This window comes from Eschrichtius robustus, chromosome 3 (assembly GCF_028021215.1).
Source record: "Eschrichtius robustus isolate mEscRob2 chromosome 3, mEscRob2.pri, whole genome shotgun sequence".
Lineage (NCBI taxonomy): Eukaryota > Metazoa > Chordata > Mammalia > Artiodactyla > Eschrichtiidae > Eschrichtius > Eschrichtius robustus.
In genome coordinates this window covers 31,852,813-31,873,460 of record NC_090826.1, presented here as the reverse complement: position 1 = coordinate 31,873,460, position 20,648 = coordinate 31,852,813, and the positions used below count along the sequence as shown (strand labels likewise).

The 20,648-nt window shown below is 43.5% G+C and overlaps 1 protein-coding gene and 1 pseudogene across 1 annotated transcript; both read right to left on the bottom strand.

The window, feature by feature from the left end:
• Positions 1-6,980: 6,980 nt before the first annotated feature.
• Positions 6,981-12,571, bottom strand: NDUFS5 (NADH:ubiquinone oxidoreductase subunit S5). Its single transcript, XM_068539569.1, has 3 exons — positions 12,465-12,571; positions 10,729-10,946; positions 6,981-7,204 (listed from the first exon to the last, which is right to left on the bottom strand). Exons 2-3 carry the CDS (start codon positions 10,942-10,944, stop codon positions 7,100-7,102), a joined length of 321 nt encoding a protein of 106 aa, XP_068395670.1. The 5' UTR covers positions 10,945-10,946; positions 12,465-12,571; the 3' UTR covers positions 6,981-7,099.
• A 1,463-nt stretch (positions 12,572-14,034) lies between these two features.
• Positions 14,035-14,653, bottom strand: LOC137760986 (rho-related GTP-binding protein RhoG-like; annotated as a pseudogene).
• Between the last annotated feature and the right edge of the window lie 5,995 nt (positions 14,654-20,648).

Genomic DNA, 20,648 nt, shown 5'->3' with positions numbered 1-20,648 from the left:
TGTCTATCCTTACACCAGTACCACACTGTCTTGATTACTGTTGCTTTGTAGTAAGTTTTGAAATTGGGAAGTGAGAGTCCTTCAACTTTCTTCTTCATTTTCAAGATTGTTTTGGCTATTTTGGGCCCCTTATAGTTCTATATGAATTTTAGGATCAGTTTGTTGATTTCTACAAAGAAGCTAGCTGGGATTCTGATAGGGATTATACTGAATATGTAGATCAACTTGAGAAGTATTGCCATCCTAACAATATTGTCTTCTGATCCATGAATGCCTTTACATTTTTAAGATTTTCTTTAATTTCCGTCACTAATATTTTGTACTTTAAGTTTTACCCTTTTTTAAAAAATTAATTAATCTATTTATTTACTTATTTTTGGCTGCCGTGGGTTTTCATCACTGTGCGCAGGCTTTCTCTAGTTGCGGTGAGCGGGGGCTACTCTTCGTTGTGGTGCGTGGACTTCTCATTGCAGTGGCTTCTCTTGTTGTGGAGCATGGGCTCTAGGCATGCAGGCTTCAGTAGTGTGGCTCACAGGCTCTAGAGTGCAGGCTCAGTAGTTGTGGTGCACAGGCTTAGTTGCTCTGCAGCATGTGGGATCTTCCCAGACCAGGGCTTGAACCCATGTTCCCTGCATTGGCAGGTGGATTCTTAACCACTGTGCCACCAGGGAAGTCCCAGTTTTACCCTTCTTTTGTTAATTATTTTTGTTTCATTCTTTATGTGGCTATTATAAATGGAATTTTCTTAATTGCATTTTCAGATTGTTTTCAAATATGTCATATGCTGTACTGTTTCTTTCCTCTCCTTTTGAGACTGCAATTGTATGTAGACTGCTTTACATGCACATGAACCAGCTCACAGTTAGGTGCAGTCAATAGAAAGAAGTTCTGTAGGACCTTCATCTCACCCACAGGTACCTGTTGTCTTTCCTCTTAATCATGTGCCATTTTGTCCCTGTGATGGTGGAGTTGGTGGACTCACTAGCGAATCTGTCCTACGTTTCTTTGGGGAGTGATTTCCTGGAAACCTGGCGTTGCCCCATCACGGCACGTTGTCTGAGAGGAGGTCGTAAATTGTTCCTCTGCCTGAGATGGGGGCTTCTTTCCTTTCCTGGAGTTGTGAGAAAGCTTCTGAGACTCTGGGGCTTCTGAACTTTGGACTTGGCTCAGCAAAAACCCTGATGGTGTGGAACAAAGTTGTTTGGGCCATGAGGGCAACAGAAAGGAAAGTCTGAGATCTGCTCAGCCCAGTCTTCCACTTCTCCATCCCCAGCAGTGACTCCCAAGCCTGGTCAGTGCTTCCCCCAAGGGACAGTTTGGAAAAGGGTGGTGGGTGGCCTGGAGGGCACCCAGTTGTCACACTTTGGGCCTTTTGAGGATGTGGTGGACATCCTGCCTTGTACAGAGTCCTGCACAGTGAAGAACTGGTCCGAGCCTACACATCACCTATGTAAAATTCTGGAACATTTTCATCCCCCCAGAAGAAACCCCATACCTCTTAGCAGTTATCCCAGTCCCTGCCTGGTAACCACTCATCTTTCACAGTCTCTATCAATTTGCCGATTCTGGACATTTCATATAAATGGAATCATATGGTAAAAAGAACAACAACAAATCTGCTTTATATTATTCCATAGATAACTGATTCTTTTTTTTCCCCCTACAATCTTTTTTCCCTCTCTACTTTAGTCTTGATCATTTTTATTGATCTGTCTTCATATTAACTGATCCTTTCTTTTACAGTGTCCAATCTACTGTTAAGACCATTCAGTGAGTTTATTTCAGACGTTGTATTTTTCAGTTCTAGAATTTTCATTTGTCCATAACAAATTTCTTTATATTTACAATAGTTTGGTTGACTTTTTCTCCATGATTATGGGTCACAATTTTCTTAAACTTTCATAAATTTCAAACATTTTCTTACTTCTTTGCATGTCTCATAATTTCATATTGTATTCCAGATACTGTTTCTAAAAGAACAGAAGCTAATAAAGTATACTTCTTGCTTATTTCCCAAAAAGTAGAAATCCCTTCCTCTAAGCATTGAAGGAAGTGATCATTCAGATTCTACCTAGAGGAGGGTTGGAGCTGAGTTGCCACTTTAGATTGATTTCACCTGTGATTAACCTAAATGCCAACCTTCCCAGGTGCTGCTTTTTGATCTTGTTAGAATTTGAGCTGGGAAGGTGTTGGTTGCACTTCTAGATATTTGGGGTTCATCTTTAGAGTCAACTCTGATAGGGTCCCAGAATGTAATCACCCCTGAGAATGTGCACAACTACATTATTTATGCTTGTCAGCAATAAATAATAAACCTCCTCAGCATTAAATCCAGAGGACATATCCTTCCTCTCTTCCAGGATTCCAAGCAAGAGTCATTCACTGGCTCCAACTGGGTCATGTGCCTGCTATGGATCATTCTTGAAAATACAGTAAGGACAGAAAGCAAAATGCATGAACTATGTGCACAATTTGCTACCACTTGTTTCAAAAAGGGCAAAGAAAATGTGTGTATGTACGTGTAGACACAGAATCTCTAGGATACTCAAAACACTGATTGCTTCTAGGGAGGGGAACTGGATGCCTGGGGAAGATTTTTCATTATATGTCCTTTGTACTGTTTGAATTTTGAGCCACATAAATTACCTATTCAGAAAAATTAAATGAAAAATTGAAATGCAGTTGCCAAAATATTTAGTGGTTTCCCTTGTGGCAGTCAGGGTTAAAAAGCAGAGGCCAAAGAAGTTGAGTCCCATTTACCAGAGTGAAGAGACGGGGCAAGGGCAGCAAGTAACTTAGTGTTTAATCATCAACAGCAAAGCACCTCACAGCTTTCTCTCCCTCCTGCCCCCCCAATCTCAGTCCTATTCTAGTCCAATGTAGTTGTTCAAAAAAATACAGTCCTAACTCTGCTTGTTCTTGTTCAAATGCTTAAAGAACAGGGGTCTTGGAGCTGGCTCCTTGCTTTCACCAGCTCATAACACTGCTGTCTTACTTTCTCAAAAAAGCAATTAAGGCACAAAGTTTGCTAAATATACAAAGACAAGAGGCAGGGTTGCTTATCCCAGAGCTGTTTGTTTATGGGTATCTGATGTGAATGAAGGCTTGATATTCTGTAAACACATCAAGGCAATGCTTTCCAACAAACACAACTAAGTGTTCTCTATCACTCATTTTTTACCTTTAGGTAAATACAATCTTATGGGATTCCCTTCATTCTACAACCCGGAGCTCAAGAATAAAAGATATCTTTGAATGAAAGAGCATGTACCTACATTAAGCCTTGATTAACATTCTACTTTCCTCTCTGGCATTTCCAATTGGTCTCTGCTTTTCCATAAATATGTATGCACCTAAAGCCATTTGGGGCTTTAAAAATTCAGAAAAGTTTGTGTGTTTAGAGCACAATAAAACAACCTAACACAGGGCCACAGCACAGGATCTTGCTGGAAGGCCTCCAGTTTTCTTCTCCATTGTGATTGATTAATGATTAGTTTAAGAAAACTCTGCTTGGCTAACACAATGAATAAGCAGGGCCTGCTCAAATGCCAAATCCCCTATTTCCAATATTGAGACTAGGACACAATGTACTTTCCCTTTGGAGGAGAACTTATATTCAAGCCTTACAGCTGACATTTGTGACTCAAAATGCTGTAAGACTAACGATGAACAATCTGAAAAAAAAATAATTACAAAAACAATTCCATTTAAAATAGCATCTAGGGGCTTCCCGGTGGCCCAGTGGTTAAGAATCGGCCTGCCAATTCAGGGGACACGGGTTCGAGCCCTCGTCCACGAAGATCCCACATGCCACAGAGCAACTAAGCCCGTGCGCCGCAGCTACTGAGCCTGTGCTCTAGAGCCCACAAGCCACAACTACTGAGCCCACGTGCCACAACTACTGAAGCCCGCATGCCTAGAGCCTGTGCTCCACAACAAGAGAGGCCACTGCAATGAGAAGCCCGTGCACTGCAACAAAGAGTAGCCCCCGCTCGCTGCAACTAGAGAAAGACCACGTGCAGCAATGAAGACCCAACGCAGCCAAAAAAAAATAGCATCTAATAGCTAGTCAACAAGGACCTACTGTATAGAACAGGGAACTCTACCCAGTACTCTGTAATAACTTATATGGGAAAAGAATCTGAAAAATAGATATATGTATATGTACAACTGAATCACTTTGCTGTACACCGACATTGTAAATCTACTATACTCCAACATAAAATAAAAATTTAAAAAATAGCATCTAAAAAAATACTTAGGAATTAACTTAAGTAGGTGAAAGGCTTGTACAATGAAAACTATAAAACACTGCTGAAAGAAATTAAAGACATAAATAAGTGGAAAGAAATCTCATGTTCACGGACTGGAAGACTTACTAAGATATCAATACTACCCTAAGCAATTTACAGATTTAATTCTGTCCCTGTCAAAATCCCAATTTTTTTGCATAAATAGAAAAACCCATCCTAAAATTCATATAGGATCTTAAGCGACCCTGAATAGCCAGAACAATCCTGAAAAGAACAAGGCTGGAGAACTCAAATCAGGAGGACTGTTGACTTTGAAACTTATTACAAAGCTACAGTAATCAAAACAGTGTGGCAATGGCAAAAAGACAGAAACATGGACCGACAGAATAAGAGTTCAGAAATAAACCCTCACACATGTGGCCAAATGACAAGGGTGCCAAGATCATTCAATGGGGAATAGACAGTCTTTTCAACAAATGGTGCTGGAAAATCTGGATATCCACATGCAAAAGAATGAAGTTGGACCACTACCTAACACTATATTTTTAAAAATCAATTCAAAATGGACCCATGACCTAAAAAACATAAAACTTGGAAAATATAGGGCAAAAGCTTCACAACATTGGATTTGGCAATGATTTCTTGGATATGACATTAAAGGCAACAAAAGAAAAAACAGAAAATTGGACTTTAGGAAAAATTGTTTTAAAAACCCCAACTCAATTCAAAAATGGACAAAAGACTTGAGTACACATATATCCAAACAAGATATACAAATGGTCGATAAGCACATGAAAAGATGCAACATCACTAGTCATTAGGGAAATGCAAATCAGAACTACAATGAGGACTTCCTTGGTGGTGCAGTGGTTAAGAATCCGCCTGCCAATGCAGGGGACATGGGTTCGATCCCTGGTATGGGAAGATCCCACATGCCGCGGAGCAGCTAAGCCCGTGCACCATAACTACTGAGTCTGTGCTCTAGAGCCCGTGAGCCACAACTACTGAAGCCCGCAAGCCTAGAGCCCGTGCTCTGCAACAAGAGAAGCCACTGCAATGAGAAGCCCACGCACCACAACGAAGAGTAGCTCCCGCTCGCTGCAATTAGAGAAAGGCCGCACACAGCAATGAAGAGCCAACGCAGTCAAATAAATAAATTTAATTTAAAAATAAATGAAAAAAAAAAACTACAATAAGATACCTCACTTCCATTAGGTGGCTATCAAAAAAACCCAGAAAATAACAAATGTTGGTGAAGATGTGGAGAAATTAGAACTCTTCTGCAGTACTGGTGGGAATATAATTGAAAGCAGGGTCTCAAGGAGATATTTATATACCCATATTCATAGCAGCATTATTCACAAAAGCTAAAACACGGAAGCAACCCAAGTGTCTACTGACAGATGAATGGATAAGCAAGATGTAGTATATACATACAATGGAATACTATCAGCCTTGAAAAGGAAAGAAATTCTGATATATGCTACATGTATGAAGCTTGAGGACATTATGTTAGGTGACATAAGCCAGTCACAAAAAGACAAATAGTGTATGATTCCACTCATAATGAGGTACTTAAGAGTAGTTAAAATCATAGAGATAAAAAGTAGAATAGTGGTTGCCAGGTGCTAGGGGGAAGGCGGAAGAGGGACTTATTGTTTAATGGATACAATTTCAGTTTTCCAAGATGAAGAGTTCTAGAGATGGATGGTAGTGATGGTTGTGCAACAACGTGAAAGTACTTAATACCACTGAACTGTACATTTAAAAATGATTAAGATGATATATTTTATGTTATGTGTATTTTAACACAATAAAAAATAGTTTAAGAAAGGCTGCAGGATATCTGAGGTTTCCATTATATTCTCAACACTTACATTAATTTTCTAGGGTTCATACCTTTCCTTCTACATCTGAAAACATGTTTTTAGGGACTCCCCTGGTGGCTCAATGGTTAAGAATCCGCCTGCCAATGCAGGGGACACGGGTTCAAGCCCTGGTCCAGAAAGATCCAAAATGCTGTGGAACAACTAAGCCCGCGCGCCACAACTACTGAAGCCCGAGTGCTCTAGGGCCCGTGTGCCGCAACTACCAAGCCCGCGTGCTGCAACTACTGAAGCCTGCATGCCTAGAGCCTGTGCTCCGCAACAGAGAAGCCACCGCAATGGGAAGCCGCACACTGCAACAAAGAGTAGCCCCCGCTCGCCGCAACCAGAGAAAGCCCGTGCACAGCAACGAAGACCCAACACAGCCAAAATAAATAAATAAATAAAATAAAAAACAAAAACCAAAGAAAACATGTTCCTAAGCATGTCAGTTAGCAGTACTAATATACCACTAATATATAACACACATAACACACAACACTGATGGCAAACTGAAACAATGGTGTTGCCTCTTCAAAATGAGGTTATCTGAACTTGGCATTTTCTTAGCCTTAAAGTTACACTTCACAGACCTTAAACACACAACCACCCTCTGTACTGCCTCTCCCTCCCGGCCCAAGTTGGTGCTTTACAGAAAATAAACCAGAATCAAACACTAAGGAACACTGCAACTTCTTAAATGAGTTACCATATTTAAAGTACCTACATAGTAAGCATTCGTTAAATGCTGCTTATTATTCCCTAGATGCTAATTTTTAAGATAAACGCATTTTCTCAAACTTAAAAAAATAGGTTGCAACCTCAGTATAGAGAAGTATGATCCATGAGAATATAGAACAAATAGGATAGAGCAATCCTTTATTTTTTGACACTTTCACAAAAGGGTTTTCAGTACGTAAAGTTTCCAGCAGAGAAGAGAGAACGTGAAAATCAGCCTCCAGCCACCGGCAGCTGCTCTGCTCAGGGCCAAGGATCCTCCTTGCCCAAGTGCTGAGGTGGAGGTGTGTACTTCCCTTCCTTTATTAGCTTATCCCGCTGCCTCTTGATGGCACTCAGACGTTTCATCTGTCAAAGGAAGAAAGTATTTAAACTTGGGGGAGATATGCACTGGAAAGTGAGGGCTGGAGAAGCTGAATAAAAAATTGGTTTCATTTTTAAACTACGGAAGTTTTTCATCCTAGAGGGCCTCTGGGATAAATCCCTTCTTTAAAGAACCAATTTCCCAAGCTTTTAACAAATAAATTTCTGGTATATATAATAATATCTCCTTGAAAACTAATAACTAAAATGTTTCTATGATATACAGGAATACAGGTATGTACAAAAACAATACAGATCCAAAGGCTTTAAGAGGTATACTTGTGTATATTAAAATCTTTTAAAATATTAAAAGCTGAGATCATTTCACAGCTTATATATTCCTGACCTCTCTATGTGAAGGTGGCACTGCTGCTGGTGACTGTTCACTGGGTATGAATGAAGCAGAAATAGCCAAATGAGGTCTCTGGACCACACTGAAAGAAAGACATGGTATGTGCTCGGCTACTAGTCACTCGGATAGGCAGAGCCTTGAGTTCTGCCTCTTCTCCTCAGCAGGACATTTCCAATAGAGGAAAGCCATGCTATTCAAGATTGTATGAGAACCCTAATTCATGGATTCTGTGACATGGAAAACAGACTTACTAATCCTGACTGCACTATTCCGTGGCTCAAAACCCAACGGCTTTCATCTTACTGAGAGGAAAAGCTGACTCCTTCCCTGGAATGACTTAAAAAGCCCACGTCTCTGACTTCATCTCTTAATACCCTTCCCCCGGCTCTCTGCTCCAGCTCAGAGACCCTTCCACTTGCTGTTTCCTCTGCCCGGAACATTCTTCCCTCATGTGCATGTGGTTCACTATCTCAAAGCCTCTGCTCAAATGTCTTCTATCACTGAGTTCTTTTTGTAGCACTCTATTTAAAAGTGCATACATGCCTTCTCCTGCTTCCTATCCTTCTCCTGTTTATTTTCACCATTGCACTTATCAACACCTGACACACTATCTTCCCTTGTTTGTAAATTTTCTGTATCCCACCGCTCACTGTCACCCCCACCCCTGCCCCACTGCCCTGCATATAAGCTCCATTAGGGCAGAGGCTTTTGCTTACTGCTATATTTCCGGTACCTGGAATAGTTCCTGACAGAATAGGTGATCCAGTAAATATTTTCTGAGTGAATGACTAGGTTTTCACAAAGGCATGAAGAGGTAGTATGTTCAATTAAACATCCCATGAACTTTAAAGAATTAGGATGTAACTTCACTAGGAAAAAAAACTCTAGGTATCCTAAATACTAATATAAACAATAACCATTTTTATTTATTTATTTATATTTATTTATTTATTTATGGCTGTGTTGGGTCTTCGTTTTTGTGCGAGGGCTTTCTCTAGTTGCGGCAAGTGGGGGCCACTCTTCATCGCGGTGCACGGGCCTCTCATTATCGCGGCCTCTCTTGTTGCGGAGCACAGGTTCCAGACGCGCAGGCTCAGTAATTGTGGCTCACGGGCCTAGTTGCTCCGCGGCATGTGGGATCTTCCCAGACCAGGGCTCGAACCCGTGTCCCCTTCACTGGCAGGCAGACTCTCAACCACTGCGCCACCAGGGAAGCCCCAACAATAACCATTTTAAAAACTGTATTCTTGGTCTTCCCTGGTGGCGCAGTGGTTGAGAATCCGCCTGCCAATGCAGGGGACACGGGTTCGAGCCCTGGTCTGGGAAGATCCCACATGCTGCGGAGCAACTAAGCCCGTGCGCCACAACTACTGAAGCCCATGAGCCTAGAGCCCGTGCTCCGCAACAAGAGAAGCCACCGTAATGAGTCTGCAACTAGAGAAAGACCGTGTGCAGCAACGAAGACTCAATGCAGCCAAAAATAAAATAAATAAATAAATAAATTTATTTTGTAAATAAGTAAATAAATAAATAATAAAAACTGTATTCTTAACATTTCTCTATTAAAGAGTCCCCCAACAGACTAGTCATGGCTGAGCTATCACACCATCATATGTCAAATCTTTCTCCCAGCTAGAACCAATCACCACTTGGTGTTCTGGATATAAGCACAGGGTCTGGAACCGGCACTGCCAGGTTCAAATGCCATTTCCACCTCTTACTGGGCTATATGACCTTAGGTAATGGCCTTAATATTTCCTTGCTTCAACTTTTTAATCATACAGTGGGGAAAATATACGTAATGCATCTCACAGGAGATTACTGTAAGAAATATATGCATTATTACATTCTAAGAACTTAGAACAGTGCTTGATTCTAATTCCTTGATTCACTAGCTTCTTCACTTAGATGACCTCCAAAATGGTAACATATCTGTTCATAAATTCACAGGATGAGGAGTGACCTTAGAGTAACACTTTACATTTCCAGATAAGGAAACCAAGACTAGAAGAGAAATGACTTGCTCAAAGTCACGAAACTAGTGGTGGCAAAACCAGCATCAAAATCAAGCTCTCCAAACTCCCAATCTAATGTTCTTCCCGCCTCATCACACTGTCTCTTCTTGGTGTTAATTTTCCATAGTGAGTAAAGTCTTAATCTGAGCAAGGAATAAGTGGGGCCCGCAGAAGACAAGTTAAGACATACTGTGAACTAAATAGCTGGTAGGTGGCCAACCATGACCCACTCCTTGTCCCTCAGTAATACTACAATATTACTCAATGATCAATATTCCTTTAGAGATCAATATAAAATTATTACCTGACACCCCTTCATTCCTTCCAAATTTGGCTTCACATAATCCAAATGCCAAGAGCAGATTATAAAAGACAAGAAATTTTAAAATTTTGATACAGATAACTTTGAGAAACATTTAACTGAAAATCTAAAATGTATCCCTGAACCCCAAGGAGTTAAGAGTAATAAAAACATTTATATTTGTTATATCTGGAGCACAGAAATAGGCAAAATGACGGCCCACAGCCAAAGATTTCTCCTCTAAGGGAGAACAGGGCCCTACATGTTATGCAATTCATTCAACTCTTGAGGAAGTAGACACCATGCTATAAACTTTTTTTTCCCCCTGCATTTTTGGTCAGGCTCACCTAAAGCAATCTCATTAACACCTTCATCCTCCCCAGGTAGAAATCTATCCAGAGATTGTTTTATCAGTTTCAATGTAATAGATCTACAGGATTTTAATCTCTTCCCCAATGAGGGTCTGATGAATCTGAAATATATTCACCCAAAGATTTTCAAGGACAAACATCCAATGCTGGTTGGTATTCTTTACCTTATAGCCCACGCAAAAATGGAAATATACACATGAAATTTCTGACCTGGTCGCTGCAGCAGGGTACAATGCTAAGGAAAATATGTGAGAACATTAAGAAGAACACTGAGGAATAAGAGGCCCTTCTCAGATCTGAAGGCTTTTAACTTCCTTGACATGGTACCTAAGTAGGGAAGGAGTTTCACCACAAAAGTTTTGCCAATTCACATTGGGCAAACTAATGCCCAGTGACCAATTAAAAGCACTTAAAAGTAGCCCCAAAGAAATGAGGAAGTAATTCAGTGCCTGTCTCCATCACTTCCTCACCGTTTTCTGTCGAAGGAGACACTCTACGAAATCATCGAATTCTATCTTGCACTCTTTCTCCGCGCGAATACCACCAATACCATGTGCACACTCTATCCATTCTTTTTCAAAAGCATGGCATCGACCTGGAATCTTGTGAGGCTGCTCAGCACTCTGGATTGTCATCCAGCGGTCTAAGTCAAGACCCAGCCTTTTCTGCACATCAAAGAAAGGCATGGCTGAAATGGAAGAAAAAGAAAGAAAGAATGCCGTAAAACTGCAATCAAATGAGAAACTTCTGAGAAAAATGAAATAATTTAGATACACAGCTCTCAAGAAAGATATTTTATACTATTCTCCCAACTTCTCCCCAAACTTTTTCATTAGACAGGTTCTTCCAGTTTACGGTAGATGAGCAATTTCTGTGCTTTCACAAAACTCAAGGAAAAGACAGCTAGAACTAAAAAACAATGCATTAAAATCCTCTATATTGATAAGGTCATTTTTATCAAGTTAAAAAAAGCGTTTATATTTTGACTCAGTAATCCCAATTCTTTGAGATAGATCTGAAGAAATAACTGAAATAAACAAAAAAGCACAAGCATAAAAACATTTCTTTACATTTTTCGACCCATATAACTTAGATGACACTTCTAAGAAGCCATCCTGAAATGGGTATGTCCCTCCTGTGTTAGCACAGCATCATCGACTTTTCATAGTACTTCGCACACCCCTGTAATGCACTATCTACATGAATGCCTCCCCTACTGAACAGTGAGTGCCTTGAGGGCAGGGACCAGGTAGGAGCTCAGTAACTGTTGGAAAAAAAAAAGAATTTCAAACAACTTTAAAGTGCAACAATAGAGAAATGGATAATCAAATCTGGTACCTATTTGGTAGAAAATGAGGGGGAAAGAATAATACACATGAAACATACACTTGAATATTGAATGGAAAAAAAAGGAGGGGGATTACAATAATGCCCCCCCCCAAAAAAAAACAACTGCCTGCAAAAGAAGACTGGAAGAAAGCACAAAAAAGGGTCAATAGTTACCTATAAGTGGCAGATTTACAAATGAATGTAATCTAAAACTTTTCTACCCATTCTTTCAGTCATTTACTTAGTAATAACGTTCCAGACACTGGGATGGGGAGGAAAAGCAGCTGCAACCTAAGCACTAAAATGGCGACACACATCTGGAACTGGGAACCCAATGCAAGAGCACAAGAGGTAGAGCTCGAAGGAGGAAGCACCAATTCTGCCCAGGAGACTGGAAAATGCCTTTGATATGGGTTGCGCTTGCCAAGTGAAGCTCCGTGAGCAGAGTATTCCAGTAGGGCACACACAGCACGAGTTACAGCCGGAGGTGCTGGGTATGTTTGGGGGACACTGAGCACCCAGACGTGGCTGGAGCGCAGAGTGCATGTCGGGAAGAACGAAACGAGCTGAAGAAGTTGATGGGGCCCAAATCCCGCAGGGCCATGCAAGCCGGGACAAGGGGCGTGGACTTCAGGCTAAGAAACAGAAGGCCAAAGTATGAGTCCGGCAGAAAGCTACCTTAACCTGGAAAGAGAGCCGAGAGACGCGCGGTCTACAAGCTTCGGTGACACTGGCTGTGTGGACCAAGGGGCCTGGAAAAGCAGAAAACATGGCCAGGGAGAACGGACACCCAGCAAGCCAAGAGGAAATCTGTTAAAGAGATCTCGGAAGGAAGCTCCTTAGGCTCAATCGCCCCGCAAACAAACGCAGCCCCTACCTTCCAGCAGCCGTGCCCTTGACTCCTTGCTGGCCGCCGCAACTAGAAGATCCTCAGGCGACAATGAGGCCTGCCGCAAAGGAAGCCCGCAGCGCGACGCTTGCAGCGCGACGACGAGAGCCGACCTGCCTTCCGCAGTCGCGCCCTGGAACCATAGAAACCAAGCCTGTCGATCTGCGCCTGCGCGACCGGCTGAGTTGGCTTCCGGAGACTGCGGATAAGCCGAGCTTGCCCAGACAACTGAGTGAGAGGTGGCCCGGGGGTTAGTGATTTTCCTGCTGCCTCCTCGCGCTGTACCTTGGATTCTCACGATAGCAGTGATTGGTGAGGGACTTAACCAAGGGAGCCGCCCTCATCCCCCTCCAGTAGCGGTTAAGCTCATGGATTGTGGACCCACCCAGGGTGGGTTCCAATTCTGGCTCCGCCAGTTCTGTGTCAGCCTGGCAAAGTTTCTTAACCTCACTGTGCCTTGGTTTCATCTTAAAATAAAAATATCTTAAAAGACAATAATGGTACGTACAGAGTAGGGTTGCTTTAGGGATTAAATGAGTTATATTAAAGCACTGAGGCGTTTCCTGGCACGTGGAAAGCGCTCTAAGGCAATTGCGGTTCTTTGATGTCTCAGTCTGTTTTTACTTTGCGGATTCGGGAAAGTCGTCAGAGACTATGCCCCTCCTCTGTTTCAGAAACTCCAAAGGCTCCCTTTGATTACAGCAGGGGCTCCGAAGTGATGGTGGGGGGGGAGGGGCTGGGGGGGAGGTAACATAGGCAGTGTGTGATACGATACGTTGCGGGAGTGGGAAGGAAATACTAGAATATTTCTAATTTTTGTTTTTTAATTTCTTGTTTGTGTGTTAATGTTTATAAAGAGCATAATATTACATTAGTTGTACATATAAATAACTTGTAAATAAATATTTATTTTGGGGGGTTTGGGCTGAGAACTTCTTTTCCTTTTTTTTTCCGCTGGAGACAGGAGGTTTTATTGATGCTGATGGGAGTAGGTGGGGCCCCCTGGATCCCGGAGGGGGTGGGGGTGGGGCCGAGTCAGTCAGTGGATGCAAAAGGCCTGAGCACACGGGGTGGGGGGGGGGGGTCGGGGGGGTAGGTTAGGGCACATTCATCTTCTTAGGATTCTGTGGCTCCTTCTCTGGGGAAGGGAGAGAATATCTTGAGGGGGAAGCAATTTGAAGAGCAGCGAGGGAGAGGTTAGGGATGGCTGAGAGCTCCTAACCTGAGAGAAGTCACCACAGTAGGCAGCAACACCTGTGTGGAAAGCTGGATCAACTGGTCAGTAGAGGAAAGTGGGGAGGGGGCGCTGGGTTGGCTTCTTGGGGAGGGGTCTGACCTCGGCCTGGGTGAGCTCTCGAGAATACCTAGTGTTCCCAAGCAGAGTGGGGCAGGGCCCAAAGCCCCTTTCCCTGTGGGCCTCCTTAAGGAGAAAAGGCTTTCGGGGAGCCCCCTTGGCAAGGGGTGCCAGAATTAGTCGTAAAGGCACAGCTGGGGGCAGACAAGGCACAAAGGCACAACTGGTGGGGGACAGGGGCAGCCTTCAAGCTGAGTGTCAGGGTCACAAGAGGACACAGGACCACCCACGCTTGCTAGGCATGGGGTTGACCACGGCCTGGACAGCCTCAGCAAACACTTCCTTGATGCCATCCTGCTGCAGGGCCAAGTACTCGAGGTAGCGCACAGTATGGATCTGCTTGGCCAGCACCTGGCCGTGCTCCTTCGGGCGTCATAGGGTGTCAGGCTGGGCTCTCAGGTCCTTCTTGGTGCCCACCAGGAGGATGGGCACATCGGGGCAGTGGTGGCACACCTCTGGATGCCACTTGTGCCACATATTCTCATAGGAGGGCAGACTGGCAGTGGAGAAACAGATGACAAACATATTGGTCTGAGGGTAGGAGAGTGTGCGGAGGCGGCCCTACTCCTCCCGGCCCACTGTGCCCCACAGGTGCAGGTTCACCGTTCGCCGGCACTGCAGGCGCTATAACTGTCGAACACTGTGGGGAGGTACTCCTTGGGGAAGGCGGTGGTTGTGTAGCAGATGAGCTGGCACGTCTTGCCCACAGCCCCATCGCCTACCACCCCACACTTGATGCTCTGCATGGTGGGTGCAGCTGCTGCGGTGGAGGCTATGCCTCCTTCCCCTTCTGGGCCCCTCTGGATGCAGTGACCTGGTGCCCTCCCCGCCACAGGGGAGCTGGGGGCAGCAGCAGCAGCTCGGGGCTGGAGACTTCTTTTCAAGTGATGTGCTCTCAAAACTGTTTAGAGAAGTCTGGCGTTCCAACCTTGCCAGCCTCATTGTCCCAAATCCCCTGCCTAATGCTCCAACCAAGAGCTTGCTCTTCCAGTGTCTTCCAGGAGAAGTCCTGCCATCCAGTCTCTTTGATTTTTTTTTTTTTCTCCCTTCCCCTGGAATGACACCATTTCCCCCCATCCCGTCTCCATTTTTGCATGCCAAATTCCTGCTCTGCTTCAGGACTTTTGCATAGGTTTTCCTCCAAAATGGATTAACTATCCCCAAGCCCCAGGTTCATCCACTCTGGAGAGAATTCCTAAGGTCCCACAACGTTCTGGTTTTGTTCCAGCATTCCAATTCTCCCTTCCTTCCCCCCTCATCAGGTATACCGCACCTGAGATCAGTTTCAGTTCAGCTAGAATTTCCTGGGCACCTAATGCATGCCCGGCACAATACTGGAGGATTATGGAATTGGTAACTCATGGCCCTTGCCCACAAAATACTAGAGGTAGCAAGGTAGTGATCACCACCACCCCTTCCACTTCTCCCACTTTCTTATGTTGGTGATATCATCTTCCCAGCCATTCAGGTAGGAAACTCTGAAGTTGTATTTTGCCTTTTCCTCATCTTTCATCCAATATTTAATTACTGGCCAAATTCTTTCAAATATTCCTTCAATAGGTTTCCAATTTCTTTCTTCCTTTCTGCCTCCCGGCTCCTCACTTCAGTCTGTTTTGCACTGACTAATCTTTTTAAAATACTAATTTCATTGTATCACTCCTCGGATACCAGGCAGGATAGATTAGTACAAAGATGGGCAACTTAAACACCTCCAAGGCCAAACAGAGCTAGCTCACTGTAAAGAAATGAAAACAAAAGCATCATGATAAATGGTAACTGGTACTTGGCCTCAGTTTAAGGGATGGAAGGAGTGTTGGGGAACGTGACAAACTGAAGAGCATATGTCCTGTCTAAAGGGGGCAGCAGCTACTCAGCTCCATTCTGTTGCTGTCAAGAATCAGGGCCCCAAATTGTCAAGTCTTCAAATTTTTCAAGAGAAGCCAGAAATCTTTTGTTATTGTTTAAGTGTGAAACATTCCACTTTAAAAATGTGGGGCAATTAATCTTTTTTTTTTTTTAAAGCACTGACAAAAAAAACCCAGGATGGAAATGGCCTGGAGCTGCCAGATTTCAACCCTTGGTTGGAGGGAAAATTGCAGGCTGGAAAAGCAATTTACTTTGAACTCTGATGATTTTTTACATCCAGCCTTGCTCTCTTCTTACCCTCTCTTCTTAATGTTGCTAATTGCTTTTCTAAAAACTGAAATCTGATCATTCAAAAAACACTTCCTGAGCTCTTATCACACGGCCATGATCCTTGTTGAGCTCTTGGGACTAAGACACAGCCAGAAGGCTGTGGTAAGTGACGAAACAAAGATGAACAAAATAAGGGAGAACGCAAAGGAGGGGGTCATTCATATTGCTTGGGCTGCGTGTGAGGTGTATTCAAGAAAAGGTCCAAATTCTTGGGTTTGGTATTCAAGACCATGATCTGATTTCTTCCCATTTCTAAATCGTCAGATCCCATTGTTCACCAACCCCTACTCAATACCCTGGTGATCTCAGCCACCCAGAATTGCTCTCATGCTTACAAACTTTGTAGGAGCAGTTTCTTCTGCCTATAGTGATCCCACTTGCTACCTTCCCACTGTCTCCCAGACGAATGCATTAATCCGTCCGCATCGGTTATCGCACGGTTTTCTGTGAAAGCTTCCCGAATTCCTGAGCATTTACTAGGCCTTTGTTGAGGTCCCACCAGCCCTGTTATATATTGTTGCCTATTATAGATGTTGTTAACTGTTGATACGCCGACCCCCTCCAATGGACCGTGCATTCAGCCCCGGTGTCGGCGCGGCTGTGCAAAGATGTCGGTGACAGGTCGTCTCCTCGCCCGCGAAGACGGGAAAACTACAATTCCCAGAAAACCCTACGTCAGAACGGAGCCTGCGCCGTTGCTATTCTCACCACGGGCGCCCGCTTGGATTCCTACGCTTTGCGTTACGAGTGTTGTAACTGGGCCGTTAGGGGCGGGTTGCCGGTTCTTGTAACGCCCGTCATTTATCTTTTATTTTCCTTGTTCTAAGATCCTCACGTGGAAGTGTAGTTTTACAACGAAATCAAAGGGTTTTATGCGCAGAGAGGCAAGCCTGAGCTGTCGCCTTCTTCATTCTGTATTCGGGAACCCGAGGCTCAGAGAACCGGTGAAACAGGACTAGGCGTTCGCCGCGGGCTCCAGCGACCTGTTCTTCCGCGATAGAGCCTTGCTCCCATCTTCAAAGCATAAGAGGATGGCTCAATGTTAATTGAAGGCCCCTATGCCCACTCCTCTGAAAACTAGCCTCAGCTGCTGCGTGGACGGTCACAGGCCATTTAACGTCCCCCTGGGTCTCCATTCACTGGACTTCTGTCCTTGACCTATAGAATTTCCTCATGTTTACACACCTCAGTCATAACCCGAGAAAAGCTTTTAACGCTACCTTTCTACAGGTAGGCCACCTATAATTTAGCACATTGGGAACTTTAGGTCTGTATCTGATACCACTGTTACACAGATTTGAATAAACTGGGTAGCCTGAGGATCCTAGCACATTTCGGGAAGTCAGTGAGTTTGGAAACTTACCCCCCACCCTCACCCCCAAGCCAGAGCTATAGGATAGATTCAACAAAAGCAAAAAGCAAAGTAATCTGAAAGAGAAAGTAATGGGTCCCAAGGCCTGGAATATAATGGAAATCAGAGTGACTGTTTAAAAAAGTAAAAAAGGGACTTCCCTGGCAGTCCAGTGGTTAAGACTCTGCGCTTCCAATGCAGGGGGCGTGGGTTCCATCCCTGGTTGGGGAACTAAGATCCCACATGCAGCGTGGTGTGGCCAAAAAAATAAAAGTAAAATCATGCCATTTGGGGGTAGATAAAATATCAAGTCGAAGATGCAACAGAACCAGGAATCACTGAAGCAAACTGAAGTGGGGAGGAAAGCTGTGCCAGGCTTGTGGTAGGGGTAATCTGATGTTGGTAAACATTCCATCCCTAGAATTAAACTCCCCTCATTCTGATATGTGGAGCTATCTCTTGACTTTAATTAGGCTTCCCAAGTGATATGATTACATGAAGAAAACACACTAAGGCCAATGGGGCAGTCTACTGCACCTGACATATTTCTCATCATAAATTAACACACTGGAGTCTGGTTCTATATAGACCAATATAGCTTTACTAGTCAGCTTTCCTGAGTACAGATCAAGGTAATTAAACTACCTGGAGGGAAGCTGCCGAGAGTGGCCTTGCCCTGGAAACACCCTGATTTCTCTGTCCAGGTGCACAGAATACTTACCAAAGGAAGTTTTATCACATTCCTGCCCAGAGACTGTGAGCCTCTCTAGGGTAAGGACGGCATCTCTCTTACCTTGCCTGCAGAGACAACCTGCAGAAGGCTTAAAGTAATTTGATCTGAGAGTTAAGGAAGAGTTTCAGGTAGTGCACTGACTACTGGAAAAGGGGAGGAGTAGCCACATAATTCATTTAGTCATTCATCATTTAAGAGCCAAGAATAGATAATAGCTCAAGGTGCTACTAAGGGCTCAGTATAGTGGAAGAGTCATGTAGACCCATAAATGCATTACACGATTACCTTCCTCAGAAAGGTCTCTCTTACCACCCAATTTAGGCATCCAGTTACTCACTATCATTCCCATTTTATTTTCTTCAAACACTTTTAAATCTTGGATGAAAACAGTGTACTAGTTTGCCTTTCTTGCCTCACAACAGTGTTAAGCACCATGAGAGAAGGGACCTTGTCTGTCCAGCTCAGTGATATATTCCTAGTGCCCAGAACAGTACTTGGCAAATAGTAGATGCTCAATAAACATTCATCAAATGACTAAGTAACACTGCCTTCAAGAAGGGAGCAGAAAGACAACTGCCACTTGAGTAGGCCATTTGTCAAGCGAGAAGGTGTTAATTCCAGGCAGAAGAACAGGAGCACCATGAAAAATGACAGTTTGAGAGGAAAATTTAATAATCCATGCAAGAGCTAACCAGAACCTTTAATAGGTGGATTGGGCTTCCCTGGTGGCGCAGTGGTTAAGAATCCGCCTGCCAATGCAGGGGACGTGGGTTCGAGCCCTGGTCCAGGAAGATCCCACATGCTGTAGAGCAACTAAGCCCGTGTGCCACAACTACTGAGCCTGACGCTCTAGAGCCACAACTACTGAGCCTGCGTGCCACAACTACTGAAGCCCACACGCCTAGAACCCATGCTCCACAACAAGAAAAGCCACTGCAATGAGAAGCCCACCCACTGCAATGAAGAGTAGCCCCTGCTCGACGCAACTAGAGAAAGCCCGCGTGCAGCAACGAAGACCCAACGCAGCCAAAAAAAAAAAAACAAATAAAAATTAAAAAAAAAAAAGATACTGGGGATATAAGACAGACTAGGGCTACTTAACAGAACTTGTCAGGCTTTTAAAACTCATAGGGTATTCCCTGGCGGTCCAGTGGTTAAGACTCGGTGCTCTCACTGCCATGGGCCCGGGTTTGATCCCTGGTCAGGGAACTAACATCCCATAAGCTGCTCGGTGTGGCAGAAAAATAAACAATAAATAAATTTAAAAGTACATATATCTGTCCTCCATAAATACATAACTCAGAAGACACCAGTAATGCTTGCTGAATGACTGGAAAACATTCAAAAGTCAATATAAACATGTCTTTCCCTACTTTTCTCCCATTAACATGAAGGCACACTGGGTACCATGCCTCAGGAAATGTGGATCCACCTACTGCTAAGACCAACTAGACAAGTGAAATATAAAAATCATTTTCTTAAAAGCATAAAAAGGCTAACTAGGTAATGAGGAATTACTGAGCCAAAATCTAGATAAGAACCCAGAGAGCCTAGAACTCAAAGCATCTCTTCCTCTTAAGGCACTTGCCAATCTGGAAAAAGCCCCTGGGTGCCTGAACTACACTTTTAGGAGCCTCATGGACTGATGGGGACAACTGCAGCTATAGGAGACTACACATACTTTGAAGGCCTTTTCAAGGGAAGAACCACCAGGGCAGCACAGAAGTCACTGTTCCTTAACAGTATTTAACAAACTATCTTTAAACCCATGCTATCTTCTGATAAACATAAAATTCTCACACCCACCTTTGTAACTAAAATTTCAAAATTAAGTATGCTGAAGATAAAACTGGTCATTCTGAAGAGTATGCTCCCTGTCCTCATCCTAGAGAACCATTACTCTAAAAAGTTCATTAGCTCTTTCTGGAAGATGTTCACTTTGGCAACCAGTTTACATTTGTAAGCAGAATTTTTCATCATACCTCAACCTGAGGTGTGACTCCCCCATCCATGATGCACCAAATTTGCCTTGTTTGTGAGCTTTCTCAAGTGTCTATCAATGCTACAGTGCAGGGGCCCACACACTTTTCTATAAAGGGCCAGAGAGTATTTTCAACTCTGTGGTCCATACTGTCTCTTGCTCTGGAGTTGCAGTATGAAAGCAGCCACAGATGCAAACAAATAGGCGTGGCAGTGTTCCAATATAACTTTATTTACAAAAAATAGGCCATAGTTTGCTGATCCCTGCTGAGTAACAAAATACAGATTCACTGAAAGGCATTACTGAATTCACTTGTCATTCATCTTTTATTTTTTAGTCAAACACTTAAAATGTACAAATTCTAATAAAAGAATGTGAGATTTCATGTTAACAAGGGGCTATTCGTTCTGGAAAGTTGAGAATCACCACTGCAGAAAGAAAGGTTTTGGTCTTCAGATCTGATGAAGACCACTGTAAAGAAACCTGCTGTAACATTTTCAAATGCATATTATATGCCCCAACCTGTGCTAAATATAAATACTTTCTTTACATGGACT